Source organism: Natrix helvetica (genome assembly GCF_964273705.1).
Source record: "Natrix helvetica genome assembly, chromosome: 1".
Lineage (NCBI taxonomy): Eukaryota > Metazoa > Chordata > Lepidosauria > Squamata > Natricidae > Natrix > Natrix helvetica.
In genome coordinates this window covers 243,365,837-243,380,948 of record NC_138548.1, presented here as the reverse complement: position 1 = coordinate 243,380,948, position 15,112 = coordinate 243,365,837, and the positions used below count along the sequence as shown (strand labels likewise).

Here is a 15,112-nt window from a genome sequence, read left to right as displayed (position 1 = left end):
AAAACAAAGCCCGAGCATCGCTCGAAGAAGTCAGTCCTTCGCGGCCTTCGTGGAAGGTCGACTGATGCAACTGCAACAAAGCTTACTCCAATAGCAAGCGGGCGATGCGCTTGCTCAGCAGCTGATTGAAGGCGAAGGCAAGGAGGCCACACCCTCTCATTCGGATTGGCTGAGGAATTATCTTTGTCCTGTGCTTTGCCACGGCTTCTTTTCACCACCACCCCTCCGATTCTGAAGGAGCCACGTGGGAGTATCAGGTTTGTTCGCTAGGGGGTAAGTGGGCTCTATAGAGACGCGTATTGGGGGTGGGTGGGTCAGGGGAGAACCTGAAGAGTATGGAAAGGGTCGATCAGCGATGCAAAGGGAATGGACGATCGCTTTCGAGGGACAGGGACGGTAGGATGGGCAGGAAGAAAAGCAGAGCAGCAGGTGGGAGGTGGAGCCGGCTCCAAGAAAGGAAAAAGATTAAATGAGCTGTGATGTCAAGTTGAGGGTGAGTCTTAGGAATCCTGCAGCAGCCCTTCTAAACTTTCCCCCCCTCCCAGATACTTGAATCTACCCATTCTCTAAATCCAGTGCAAAACCTGAAGACCGTTCCTGTAATTTGCAATAATTATATTACTATCACCGGCACGTTTAGTTGATATTATCATTTTTTTTTATACCAGGGATCTCTTAGGTCGCTTCTTGAAACTTGTTACCATGAGTGTGGGATTCATCGGTGCGGGGCAGCTCGCCTTTTCCTTAGCGAGGGGCTTCACGGCAGCAGGTAGGCAAGTGCCAGAAATTGGAACTGATTTGCAATAAACTCACTGATAGATCAGTGTTGTATTTAATTCTGCAACTTTCTTAACATTTGCACAGTATGTTAGATGCCATGTGGTTTGTTTGCTTTTGGTTTAGTATACTGTGCAGACTAAGCCAATTGTGTTATTTAATTAACCATGTGTAATCAAGTAATGTGCATGTAATAACTTAAATATATTTCTAAACATTAGAAATGGTCCTAAATTTTTATCCTGGTCACTTGTGGTATCTATCTATTTGTTTCTCAGATTTTTATGTTTTCCTTGATTCAAGCATACTTTGTGTAATGAACTTGTAGTAATGAAGATATAGTGCTACTTTTGCTGGAATACAGTAGAGAGAGACACAAGTTTGAAACTAAAATCCCCTTTTGTATTTTGGAATTCATGTTACCATATTACTACTCTCTCCCTATTAACTTGTTACAGTATTGTTGGGAAAATGTTAATGAGATACAAGCAGGTATATGTATGCTATATTTTTAGGAAAATCCAAGGTGCATTTAAATACTCAAATACAGCAACCAGAAACCTAGAAGCCCCTCCTAATTTCTAGCAGGTTTTTTCTTTATTTCTTACGAAATAGTATAATTACAGGCTAGAAGAGTGGCTTAGTGGTCATGACACTGCAAACATTGCAAAAGACAGCACAGAACTTTCCATAGATTTAAAAACAAAGTTCTCAAGGGTGTAGTTCTGCATGAACTTTGCCTTCGTTTTGAATGTTCCTTTACTTTAAAAAAATACATCACTAAATTTCAGTATCTCTTCATTTAAAAAAATGTGAAAATCTACAATTGGATAAGAGGTAATAAAAAAATTGGATGAGAGACTGAAAAACAAAATGGATGTATTGAGAAGAGACGTGATGATAGTAGCAAGAATATAATGAAAACAGAAGAGGCAGGCAGAGCAGGTTATGCCAGGCTCCAACAAACCTGATTGTAGGACTACCAGAGCTGGGCATCAAAAATTTAATGGAGCTAGATGGCAGTAAAGAAATACTGAAAAAGATCCTTTAGTGTCCTCTAGTGGTCATCTAGATTTATTTAGTCAATTATGATAAAAAGAAAACTGGTTTCATGCAACTACGGAGGGGAAATGAGTTCTTTATGAGTCAAGTGGTCAAGCAGGAGGGGGGGGAGAAATGATACTTTAAATAGAGGAGGAAACTCCTCACATGTCCTACATTGTTGCTATAATATGGAAAAATGGCTGAGTGACCTTCCTCTTCTATTTCTCTCAGTCTGTTGGGACTCCAGGCTGAAAGTCCCACCAAGCTGAACTCTCTCACCACTGAACTCTCTCACCACTGGAGGAACCCCATCTAAGTGGGGCTGTAAAACACTAACTACCGTATTTTTCAGATTATAAGACACACCTGACTATAAGATGCACCTAAATTTAGAAAAGGAAAACAAAACAAAACAAAAAAGGTTTTTGGCCTCTGTATTTTCAGCCTTTTTTGTGGGCCTTTTTTTGGCCCTTTTCCAGCCTTTTTTCTACACATTTTAAAGGCTTTTTTTTTGGGGGGGGGCATTTTTGAGGATTTTTGGGCCCATTTTTGAGACTTTTTTCTGGGCCCTTTTTTGGCTCTTTTCCAGCCTTTTTTCTACACATTTTATAGGCATTTGGGGGGCCATTTTTCAGCTTTTTTTGGCCCATTTTGCGGCTTTTTTCCAGCCCATTTTTGAGCCTTTTGGGGGGCCATTTTTGAGGGTTTTTTGTCCTATTTTTGAGGCTTTTTTCAGCCCATTCTTAGGCCTTTTTCGGGCCATTTTTGAGGCATTTTTTGGGGCCATTTTCGATGCTTTTTGGGGAAGCGGTTTTTTTTTGTAAAGGCCCGAAAAAGCCTCAAAACCAGGCCCCAAAAGCCTCAAAAATGGGCCAAAAAAGGCCAGAAAACAGGTTAAAAAAAGGCCTAAAAACGGCATACCAGAAAATGGCCAGAGGGTGGGAGGGGCTTTGGCAGTATTGGGTCTATAAGATGCACAGACATTTTCACCCCCTTTGGGGAGACAAAAAGGTGCGTCTTATAATACAGCATGCCTCTGATAAGAACTGAATCATCACTTGAATAAGATGTAGGAAGCTATAGCAAAATGAAACATAATATTTATTTTTCTAGGGGTTTTGGCAGCCCACAAGATAACAGCAAGCTCACCAGACACTGATCTCCCAACAGTATCAGGCTTGAGGGTAGGTTATAGCATTTGAAATATTAAAATGCCTCTTTTCTGCTCTCAAAACTCTCATAAAACTCTTGGTAGCTGTGTTTGTATACTGAACTCTTCATACATGATGTGCACACTGCTTTGATTGATGTCACTGATGACTCCTGGCAGTGAATCCAACTAACAAATCAGGTGTTTTTGGTTTAATTTCCTTACATAACTTGACAAGAATCTTGCTGGTTTCATCTTGAAACAACCCTGATGCAAAAAACAAAATTGTGGCACCAGTCTGGCTTGTTTCAAGATGAATAAAGTAGAACTCCTAGTTTATACATCATAGTCATCAACCACAAAGCATACAACTTTTTTTAACTGTGACTACTAGCAGAGGGATCCAGTGGATGTGATATGAACAACAGGGAGCAGAATACTTTTAGTGGTAAACCAGAATACTGGCTTGTAGTTCCATTAAGAACTTGGGCATTTCATGCTTCATCCATGTACTGAGATAGTTTAGGCTTTTTTGGCTCTGATATTATATCTACAGGAAATAAACTTCCTACTCAGAACTTTTTCTGTTCACTGTACTAGAATTGGGATACGTTTCACTCCTATAAAAAAGAAAAATTGAGAGAAAAAAGTAGGGCTAATGTTACTCAGAAAAGCATATACATGGGATCCTCAAGGTACAGCAGGCAATTTAACGGATATTCAAAATTATGACAGACTACCCAAAATCACATATACCGTATTTTTTGGACTATAAGACGCACTGGAGTATAAGACGTTATCAAGATTTTGAGGAGGTAAACAAGAAAAAAAAGGTTTTGCCCTTCCCGGCCCCCAGGAGCACTCTGCAGGCCTTCCAAACTTGCTGCATGTCCTGTTTTTTGAAAAAATGGGGCACACAGAGGGTTTGGGAGACCTGCAGAGTGCTCCTGGCGACGGGAGAGCAAAAAATGGCACTCCTGGGGAGTTTGGGAGTCTACAAACCGGCCCATTTTTCACCCATTTTTCACAAAAATGGACCACGCAGAGGGTTTGGGAGGCCTGCAGAGTGCTCCTGAGGGCCGGGGAGGACAAAAATGGGCCAGTTTTATGAAAAACTGGCCCATTTTCTGCCTCCCAACCCTCCCACGCAGCAGAGTTTTGTCCTACGCAGCCCCTAGGAGCTCTCTACAGGCCTCCCAAACCCCCTGTGTGCCTCGTTTTCGTGAAAAACAAGTCTGGTTATGGCGAAAACGGGATGTGCAGGGCGGGGTTTCTGGAGGCCAAAAATGGCTGTATTCGGTGTATAACACGCACCAACATATCCACCCTCTTTTGGGGGGGGGGGAGGAAGTGTGTCTTATAGTCCAAAAAGTATGGTAACTTCATTTCAAAGTCACAATGGCTGCAGCAGGCCTGCAGCCCCCCCCCCCCATCCCACCCGTTGAAACCCCGCAGCACTTGGGCCTTCTCCCAACACACCCATCATGCCACATACTTAACTTTTGAAGCTCTCCGGACCTCGTGGTATGGAAGGCAAGCAGGCCATGTGTCCCTGGGCCAGGCAATGGTGATCCAAATGTGGATGCCCTTTTGTCTCGCCCATTTGTAGAAAGGACAAAATGGCAGCCACCAGAAAAATTGCTTCATTTTGCTGCCTTAGAGAGGTCTGCAGCACAGTGCCTCAGAACCGTCTAAATGTTACAGAAAGCTTCTGCAGCACTGTGGAGATCTTGGTTAAGGTAGCAAAATGAAGCAATTTGTCACCCAGATGTTGGCAATGACCTGAATGTTGCTGCCATTTTGTGGGTGGGGACAAAATGGCAGCTACTTTTGGAACTGTGCCATATGACCCTGCAAAAAAGGAAGTCATATCAGCACAATGGAAAGCCGGACAGGTAAGTGAGAAGAAGGGTATTTTGCCTGGTGGGTGGGGTGGGAATCAGATCTAAGGCCTGGGAGGATGTGGTGGTAGTGGGAAGAGGCATGTGAGGGCCCTAGGCATGGGAAGTGGAGCACAGGGTGTCAGTGGTGGAGGAGGCCTTGGGAGGGATGGGGCAGGCAGGCTTGGACCTCTACGAGACCTCCCCCACCCAGGAAGCACCCCACATTCCTCTTAGCATGTTCTTTTTATGTTTCACTGGGGAGAGCAGGAGTGGGGGGGGGGGCTCGTTAGGTGACACCTTTCACCTAAAGACTGCCATGACATATGACCATAATGGAAAGTCTCCATTACAGTCATTTCTCAAGGTCAACCGATACTTTCATAGTTTGTTTTTTTCACTTGAAAAATAACATTAGGATGAGATAATAGTATGGAAATACTTGTTGGGAGGAAGATATAATCCGTTTTTAATTATTTCTTCTGTTACAAATAGATATTTTAAAACATATAGAGAAGATTTGATACATTCAATCACCGCCTTGCTTCTGTCAGTTATCATTACTTATGGTGTCATTGGTAAAGGAATTATGTGTTATCTGTATTCATATTTGTATATGTATTCGTTATTTGTATCCTGTATTCATTATTTGTATCCATAATGCATTGTTTAGTCCTTAGTTTCTATCATATTCCTAGAATCTAGTTGAGACCAGGCCTGTTCTTAAAGTGAGGAATATCTGAGGTTTTGATCATAAAATATATATATAAAATTTTCATATATAAATACAGGTAGTCCTCAGCTTATGACTACAATTGAGCCCAAAATTTCTGTTGTTAAGTCAAGACTTTGTGAAGTGAGTTTTGCCCCATTTTACGATCTTTCTTGCCACAATTGTTAAGTGAATCACCACAGTTGATAAGTTAATAACTCAGTTGTTAAGTAAATCTGGCTTCTCCATTGACTTTGCTTTTTCAGAAGGCTGAAAAAAGTGATTGCATGACCTTAGGACACAGCAATGGTCATAAATATGAACCAGTTGCCAAGCGTCTGAATTTTGATCATGTGATTATGGAGATGCTACAAAGTTGTAACTGTGAAAAATGGTGAGACGTTGCTTTTTTCAGTGCTGTTGTAACTTTGGTCACGAAATGAACTGTTGTAAGTCGAGAACTACCTGTACTACAGTCATCATAGCACATGGTAACATAGCATTACCATAAATGTTAAAATTGAATATACAGCTAGATACTAAACACGCTCCAAATAGGATATATATTCTTCGAAGAAGTTCCTCTCTATCTCAGTTTTTCTGCAAGCTGGTGCAATTATTTCCACACAAAAAAACCCTCATCCGAACCCCAGTAGTCAAAACAGTTGAATCTTTCTTTGCCTCATTTTTTTGCCCATTTGAAATCAAGATGTGAGATTATTTTGGCTTTAATCTATCAAGTTTATTTTCCCTTTGTAGTTCTAGGAAAATAAATGTGTGTCCAAGCTTGTCTGGTTTAATGCTTAGTCCAATTGTCCTTATAATATCAGCACAAAGAAAGAGATGCTTCATCAATTGCTATTCAACTTCTTAATTCCAGAAAATGGGTGTAAATTTCACCATAAGCAACAAGGAGACGGTTAAAAACAGTGATGTCCTGTTTCTGGCAGTGAAACCTCCGATAATTCCCTTTATATTGGATGAAATTGGCTCAGACATAGAAGATCGACATATTGTAGTCTCGTGTGCTGCTGGTGTTACTATCAACTCAATTGAAAAGGTGAGAATCAGCATTCATCTGTATTAGGTTTCTTGGGTCTATAGAAGTGCAAGAGAAGGGCAGCTAGCAGACAATTCTGAAGAATAAACTAATAATGTGGGTGGTGATAGTGCAACAAATATAATTGCTTTGCTTATATAGAAAGAAGAGGAAACCTTGTTATATCGCTGGTTGATGATCTAGTACAGTGATTCCCAAAGTGTGCGCCGCGGCTCCCTGGGGAGCCGCGCTATCGTCATAAGGGCGCCGCGAAGCCGGGCGCCCGCTTCCCTCCCTCCTCTCGGGCTTTGGAGGGAAGCTTCTGCAAAAGCCCGGGCATGACAAGTCTCCCAGGCTGAAATTTGCCGAGCTGTATGCGCGCGCCTGTTTTCCACGGTGTGGAGCAGCGGCGAGATTCTGGGCGGCGAGCGATGATTCCGGGGGGCATCAGTGGGGGGGGGGCAGGGTCCCCCTCGCGTTCCTCATCTTCCCGGATGGCCCCTGGAATCATCGCTCGCCGCGCAGAATCTCGCCGCTGCTCCACGCCGTGGAAAACAGGCGCGTGCGCACAGCTCGGCAAATTAAAGCCTGGGAGACTTGTTGCCACTCGCCTTGCTTTGCAGAAGCTTCCCTCCGAAGCGTTCCGAGGGAGGGCTGTAAACTTCCCTCCGAAGTCTTGGGATGTTCTGAGGAGCCCCCCAAGGCAAAACGCCGCTGCCAGGTAGCTAAAAGTACGTCTCTGATTCGTCTCTGTCAGTCTCTCTCTGATTCCCTCTCTCATTCCCTCTCTCTGTTCCTCTGTCTGTCTGTCTGTCTCACTCACACACACACACACTGTGGTGACCACAGTGTGTGTCTGTGTGAGTGAGACAGACAGATAGAGAGAGGAACAGAGAGGGAGTGAGGGAGGGAATCAGAGAGAGACTGACAGACAGACACACACACACACACACACACACACACACAGAGGGGGAGGGAGGGAGAGAAAGATAGACAGACAGAGAGAGAGACACACACAGAGTGAGTGATTAAGTGAATGAGTGAGAGACAGACACACCCACATACACAGAGTGACAGAGAGAGAGGAAGGGAGGGGAGAGAGACAGAGGGAGACACACACACACACACACACACACACACACACACAGAGAGAGAGAGAGACAGAGAGAGACAGAGAGGGGGAGGGAGAGAAAGATAGACAGAGAGACACACACAGAGTGAGTGATCAAGTGAATGAGTGAGAGACAGACACACCCACACACACAGAGTGACAGAGATGGGGGAAGGAGGAGAGAGAGACAGAGATACAGAGAGAGAGAGAGACAGATAGACACCCAGAGAAAATGACAGAGGGAGACAGAGAGGGAGGGAGGGAGAGAGAGACAAAGAGCCAGAGAGAGAGAGAGAAAGAAAAAGAAAAAGAAAAAAAGAAAGAAAGTGGGAGAGAGAGATGAAAGAAAGAAAGAAAAACAACATATGACCACAATTGAGCCCAAAATTTTGGTTGCTAAGCAAGAGCGGCTCTCCAAATAAATTTCAATCGTGGTTTTGGCGAGATTTGGCTCAGTTGAAAAAAAAGGTTGCCCACCACTGGGCTAGTGTGGTGGTTAAGTTACTTTTCAAAAGCTATTTTTCTGATCCAAGATTTGAGAAGTTGTGCAGCGAACAACAAGCCCATCCATCCCATTAATAATTTTAAATCATTAAACGATGTTCAATAAATTGTGAATTTAAAGCTCGTGTTTAATTTATTTTTCAATTAACCTAACCTTAACGAACTAAAAAGTAGATTTCCAAATCCTTAAAAAGTCAAAAATTAAAAAAAATTGGATGTACCTATTAAGGGAGCCTCGGAAAAAATCCGAAGTGTTATGGGAGCCGCAAACCGAAAAAGATGGGGAACCTCTGATCTAGTAAATAGCTTTGTAAGTAAGCTGGTTATCACCCTGCATGAATTGGCATGAATAAATTATGTTTATCAACCTGAATAAAATAGCATAGCTTGTTCTAAATTAGCATAAATTGTTATGAATTATGAATATTATACCAGATAGTATAAATTGTGGATATTGCCCAATAAATTATGAATTAATATATTATAAATCATTATTACCCTGGATAAATTATATGTTATGAGTATTACCCAGATGAACTATCATGTATTAGTAAACCAAAAATTAATAAATTAGCGTGGTGAATTAATTATACATTATTATCATTATTCTGGATAAATTACCATAATTTAATACATTACCATAAATCATTATTCTGGATATATATTATCATAAATCATGATTGTTATCCCAGATAAATTGTCATAAATTATGATTCTTAATCTAAATAAATTAGCATGAATTGCTAAATTACGAGTTAATAAATTATGGTTATTAGCCTGAATAAATTAACATAAATTAGTATATGTTTAATAAGTTGTTATTCTGATTGAATTCTCATAATGCGTCTAATTGTCATAAATTTTGATAAATTATCCTATGTAATATGCCACCCTATGGACATTCCTTAAATTGCAAGTGGGGCAATGAGGCAGGAATCTGTGTATAACTTAGCTTTTCTATACTTGGCATCTTGTGCTGGGATTATAACTTCTAGAATGATCAATCCCTCAATAAAATGGAATTGCAATGCATCTGGAAGGCACCAAGTTGGGGAATCCAGATGCAGTGCTTTTAAAACTTCCAGTATTTCTTCTGTAAGGATCTTCTGATATATGAATAAGAAATAAGTGCTTAGGGAGAAAAACAGGTTCCTAGCTGAAATTTCTGCCCTCACCTGGCCATATTTCATTTAAAGATATGAAGAGACACTCTATGGGTATCAAATGAACATGCACTGATTCTTTCCTACCTGTCTGTAACCTGGCACAGTTGGATTTTCTAGAGCACTAGTCTGATCTATTTTTAAAAAGTTCTGAATTAAGTATCCTGAATTGTTTCTCTTATTTTTGTCTCAAGAAACTTTCTGCCTTCTGCCCCACCCCAAAAGTGATCAGGTGCATGACAAATACACCAGTCATTGTGCGGGAAGGGGCCACCGTTTATGCCACAGGCACGCATGCAGAAGTGGAAGATGGGAAGCTCTTAGAACAGCTGATGGCAAGTGTGGGCTTCTGTACTGAAGTGGAAGAAGATTTGATAGATGCTGTGACAGGACTCAGTGGCAGTGGACCTGCTTATGTATGTGCCATGCCTTTGCTGCATTCTTTGAAAAGGATATAAAAGTTTTTTTTTTGGGGGGGGGGAAGGTCATATGTAGAAATGTAACTAATTTTATGCTATATCTTATTTTAACAAGGAGGCAGATTGGCTTGCAATATTTGAGAATGAGGCTTTATAACCGAGTGCTTGATTTCCTAGATGTCATTAGAGTTATTGGAGTTCTAGGTGATTTATTCTAAACAGTCCTAGACTACCGACAAGGACCCACTGTTAAAATTCTGGAATACGGCAGTTGCTCAGTCTACACATTGGAAGTTCTTGACATTGTAGCTGCAACACAGTTAGAGGGCACTGGATTGAGGTACTCTGCTTAGAACAGAACAGTACAGAATAGAATAATCTTTATTGACCAAGTGTGATTGGGCACACAAGGAATTTGTCTCTGATGCATAAGCTCTTAGTATACATACACGCAACAAAGTGATAAATCATAAATTATAAGATACAACCAACAAGTAATAGTCATAAGATACCAACAGGAGTAGGTAATAGGAAAGGTCAGAAGGATAATAGTCATGATTTAGATAATCAGAAAAATACATTGCATTGTTATGTTCCACTTTCAGAATGTTTACTTCTCTTTTAACTACTGATTTCCTAGGCATTCACAGCCCTGGATGCCCTGGCAGATGGAGGGGTGAAGATGGGCCTTCCTCGCAGGCTAGCGGTCCGATTGGGAGCTCAAGCCTTGTTGGTCAGTGTCTTAACTTGTGATTATCAGAGTGGTCATTGACTACTCTGCTTCCTAATATTTGATAGGAAAAATGTCAAATTATTTTTTTAAAAAAACTGGTGTTTGAAATTCAAAGAATTTCATTTCCACCCAGCTATGAAAGTACAGTACAAAAAACAGAAATACTATTGGATCACTCAATCATGTGTGGGACAGGTCAGATTCTTTTTAATTCAATGGCCAATTTGCAGTTTTAAAGAACTCTGTCTGCCATAATTTACGTTTTCTCCCTCAAAGGATCCAGCTAAATATAGGTTAAAGTAACGTATTGCTCCTATCCCCTAAGTTGCCTTTGTCTTGTCTACCCAATACCATAGGGAGCTGCCAAAATGCTGTTGGATTCTGAGCAGCACCCTGGACAGCTTAAGGACAATGTTTGCTCGCCAGGAGGTGCTACCATCTATGCTCTCCACTTCCTAGAGAGTGGTGGTTTCCGCTCACTGCTCATCAATGCTGTGGAGGCATCCTGCATCAGGACACGGTATGCTTGCACATAGCAAAAAGAAATGCCCTCTCACACACCCCTTGAGTTGTGATTTTTGATTTGTTAATCCATTCTCTGTCTTCAACAGGGAACTACAGTGCTTAGCTGACCAGGAGAAAGTCTCCCCAGCTGCCATTAAGAAAACCTTAATGGATAAAGTGAAATTAGAATCTTCCTCTGCCAACAAAGTCAGCCTATTCAACAAGAAGAATCCTGGCAACAAGAAGCAGTGAAGAGACCCAGGCCTTGCCTGAGCCTGTTTTATTTTTCTTTGAAGGGAACATCATTTTAAAGTGGGGTGTTTTGGTGGGGGGAGAGGTGTCCTGGACTCGAAATGCTGAAAGAAAGGCATTTAAATTTCCAGAAGCAATTATTAAAGTATAGTAGATAGGGCAATGTTCTTGGAGGCTGAGGGGGAAAGTATTTTTTTTCAGCCAGTTCTCTTAAGGAGGAAACTACAGCAGTCTTCATTTGAACTTGACAGATGATTTGTTTACATTTTTCAGTCCAAATTTTCCTACTTAACCTCATAACTGATTTACACAACAGATGATCCAGAGAAATAATTACATAGTCAAACAGAAAGCAGTATCCAAGTATTTCCAAGTCTTGTTCACTTGCATTCATTCATTGTTTCATTCTTCTCACTCACACACATACAAACACACATATACAGGGTAAAAACAGACTCTTCATATCTTGTTTCTGCAATGTCTCTCATTTTAATCAAACAATTGTTTGTCTACTGCTTTTAGATTTCATATAGGTTATTTGTCTGGACTTACATGCTGCAAAAAGTATCTAGAGTAGTCTATAATCTATTCATTCCATAAGAACATAAGAATCTGTTTTAAACAGATCCGTCTGATTCTCTGTTTGGCCACATATTGCGTCTACTCTGACTGGCAGCAACTTCCCAGGCTTTAGCAGAGCTCTTTCTCATTTCTTGCTTCTTAAATTGGATTTGCCCAAGATTTTTACTTTTCATTTTCATGCAGGTAATGTGCAAACTTCTAGTACGTAAACTGTAAGAAATCTTATCTAGGTTCAGAATCTGCTATGGCATGTCTGAAAGTTGTTCAAATTGTGTGGAGATTATTCATACGTAATTTTGATTTTCACAGTGGAGTAGCTATTAACACAAGGTATTAACATTTTGGTACCAAAGTCAGAAATAACAAACAGTACTATGATGCAAGAATGAGTAACAGATGCATTAGTGCTCTAATCATGAATTTATTGGATTTATTCACAGCATTCCTCTAATAGATAAGTATTAAGACTTGAAGCTTGCTAAGGCTGCAAAATGGGAGAGGGGGAAAATAGTTGTGAGGTATACCTTCTAAGTAGACCTGAAATCTAAGACCTTATTATAGTGAGGTGCAGAGAAGTCAGTTCTCTTATTTCTTTTAAGGCTAGAGTCTTGATTTGCTAAAATGCTCCCTGCCCTTTCTAGGACATGGATATTGTGTTATATATTGCTTTTGAGTAAAATATTTTTCTGCTGAGAAAAGCAGAACTTAGCCTTTATCTGTAAAACTTAAGTCTCTTTATATCCTGGAGGCAGATGTGTTCTGAACTAATTGGGAGCTTCAGCATGCAGGTCCTGCTAAAGATCCCAAAGACTGCGAATATGTAGGTGGTGATTGTGCCCACAAAAATCAAGGGCAGAGCAATTCTGTACTACTTCATCATTGTCCTCTTCCTGCCTTAAAGACTTATTCTAGTCTTTTCTTGTCATTTTTTCCTATATTCTGGAATACACATAATAGGAGCAGTGGCTTTTATTTTGTGAATTCTTTCCCATCTTTTACACCTATAAGAGGGAGCTCAAAAACATCCATTCTGTCTTTAAACAAACCACGCTTCTTGTTACATCTGAACTCAGGAAACTTCTTAAATAATATTAAAGTGACAATGATCTAGAGTTAAACTGTATCCAAAGGAATATGAAGCAGGATTCTCTTGGGGTGAAGCTTTAGCTTATTTTTTTATGACTACCCAAATGGTCAAAGAATTAGAGGAGAAAATGTTTTGTGCTTTAGGTACTTGCTGCAACTTGTACATACTATTTTTTGGGAAATCTTTATGAATGGAACACTGATAGTCTGCATTTTTCAATTTAAAATTACATTTGACTACTTTTGTCTCCTGATTGCATTAATGATTAAAGTAAGCGTGTGTAACCTCAGGTGTTTTCTTTCTTGCCTTCCCTTCAACAAAGAAACTCGGCCATCAATCAAAGATCTTGCTTTTCCCACTTCCTTGAATGGAAGAGATGGAACAAAATTGGGCTGAGGGAGTAAAAATATAGTAGAGTACTGTCTATCAGTATCTTGGAAAACTGATAGAAGATTTGGTTGTATAAGCAGTTTGGTTTTTAATTTAGAACAAAGCTGACAAGTATATGTAAGAAATACATATTATAGAGAAAATTTTGATTATCACACGCCTATAGGATTGAAGCTGATACATATTTTAAAATAAAGCAGTAAGGTTTGTTTGTAAGTTTTTTTCTGTTTATTTTGGTGGTCTGAAAGAGGGTCAGTTTTTGAAGAATTTGAAAGGCACATAGCTTTTCCTTCTCACTCCAATTCTTCAGTCTGATTTTCTCACTTGAATGTTGGTGTGTAAGTTTTCTAAATGGGATAGTTAGTCTATTGGCCAAGCAGATGGGGAATCTGGCTTCCAAACAGATATGGCTGAATTATTTCTTTCTCAAAATGTGACATAAAAATATTTGGGGTTTTTTAGTCTGTAAAATCCATATACATATAGAACTGTACTTTATGACATTTATAAACCCCGTATTTTGTATTGGTGATGGTCTCACAAGATTAATATGCTTGTTTTATTTGAAGAGGTTTTCATTTTTCTTCTGTTATTTTTTATATAAGTAAAGAAGAAAAAGGAAAGAATGAATTAGAAAACAAAGTGTGGACTTGCTGAACAGTAGGAATTTTTCTTTCTCCTGCCAACAATCTACTGATTTGCTACCAAAACTGATTCTTTGGCAGTCCTGCTCCCTGTATTTGAATGGGGACGTGTAGGAATGACCCAAGATAGCTTTTGGGTGATCGTGAACACATCTGAGAAGAGGAATCTTGAAGATTGCAGTTCCATATGAGAGCTGCTGGAAAGTCACCAGTCATCCATCTTTCCTCTGGCAGTTTGTTTTCTTAAGGATGCCTGGTTTTAACTTCATTTTTTGAAGTTTCTGTTTTTCTTTGCTTCCTATCTTTAAAAGTTGACTGGCTGGTTAAATTCTGGTTTATTTAAACCTCCTCCTAGACTCTGTTTAATAGTATTTTTTGTGTCCCCCCCTCCTCCAAAATGGAAAAGAAATAGAAATTATTTCATGCAGAACTTTTGTAAGTAATAAATATTACTTACCTGCGTGTAATGCTTACCTTGTGGATTTTCAGTATTTTAGTCCAGAAACCGTGATTTTCATTCCAAAATATTTATTTTTAAATGCTTCATTGTTTATTTTGTGATGTTTGGGATTGTTTCCTTCTATCTCCTATCAGCAATTATCCTATGACTGCCACATATCAACTATCCTTGGCAACAAATTAGCAGAAACCAGTACAAAACATTGATCTGAGTTACTATTAACATCCACTTACAATATAATGCAGTGAAAAAACGGGCTCTACATGTCTGCCATTGTCATATTCTCTGCTTTTTCTGAAGTTGTATAAATAGTGCACATAAATAACACTCAAAGGTAGCTCTCATAACCCTTCAATGACCATTCAAAGTTACAATAGAACTGAAAAATGACCGTTTTTTACACAGTCACAAATCCCCATGATCATGTGATCAAAATTTGAGGCTTGGCAACTGGCATGCAGGGGTGAAATCCAGCAGGTTCTGGAGAACTGGTAGCAGAAATTTTGAATAGTTCAGAGAATCGGCAAATGCTGCCACTGGCGTGCCCCAGAGTAGGATGGGAATAGAGATTTTGCAGTATCCTTCCCCTGGAGTGAGGTGGGAATGGAGATTTTGCAGTATCTTTCCCCTGCCACACTGACCAAGCCACACCATGCCCACT

General features: G+C 40.1%; 1 protein-coding gene across 3 annotated transcripts; it reads left to right on the top strand.

Annotated features, from left to right (window-relative positions):
* On the top strand, positions 1–13,246 carry PYCR1 (pyrroline-5-carboxylate reductase 1). Of its 3 annotated transcripts, none has more exons than XM_081951077.1 (8): positions 1–257; positions 669–769; positions 2,935–3,005; positions 6,444–6,623; positions 9,575–9,796; positions 10,440–10,532; positions 10,889–11,052; positions 11,144–13,246. In XM_081951077.1, the coding sequence occupies exons 2-8, from the start codon at positions 703–705 to the stop codon at positions 11,286–11,288; spliced, it is 942 nt and encodes a 313-aa protein (XP_081807203.1). In that variant the 5' UTR covers positions 1–257; positions 669–702; the 3' UTR covers positions 11,289–13,246. The 3 variants fall into 3 exon arrangements, with proteins under 3 accessions (XP_081807203.1, XP_081807204.1, XP_081807205.1); XM_081951078.1 differs by having other exon boundaries at positions 1–273; XM_081951079.1 differs by lacking the exon at positions 1–257 and adding an exon at positions 334–493.
* Positions 13,247–15,112: the final 1,866 nt, after the last annotated feature.

Coding starts and splice junctions, on each gene's coding strand:
- PYCR1 (XM_081951077.1), top strand. CDS start 703: ATGAGTGTGGGATTCATCGGTGCGGGGCAGCTCGCCTTTTCCTTAGCG. Junction 6,624..9,574: donor CTATCAACTCAATTGAAAAG/GTGAGAATCAGC, acceptor TTTTGTCTCAAG/AAACTTTCTGCCTTCTGCCC. Junction 11,053..11,143: donor GCATCCTGCATCAGGACACG/GTATGCTTGCAC, acceptor TGTCTTCAACAG/GGAACTACAGTGCTTAGCTG.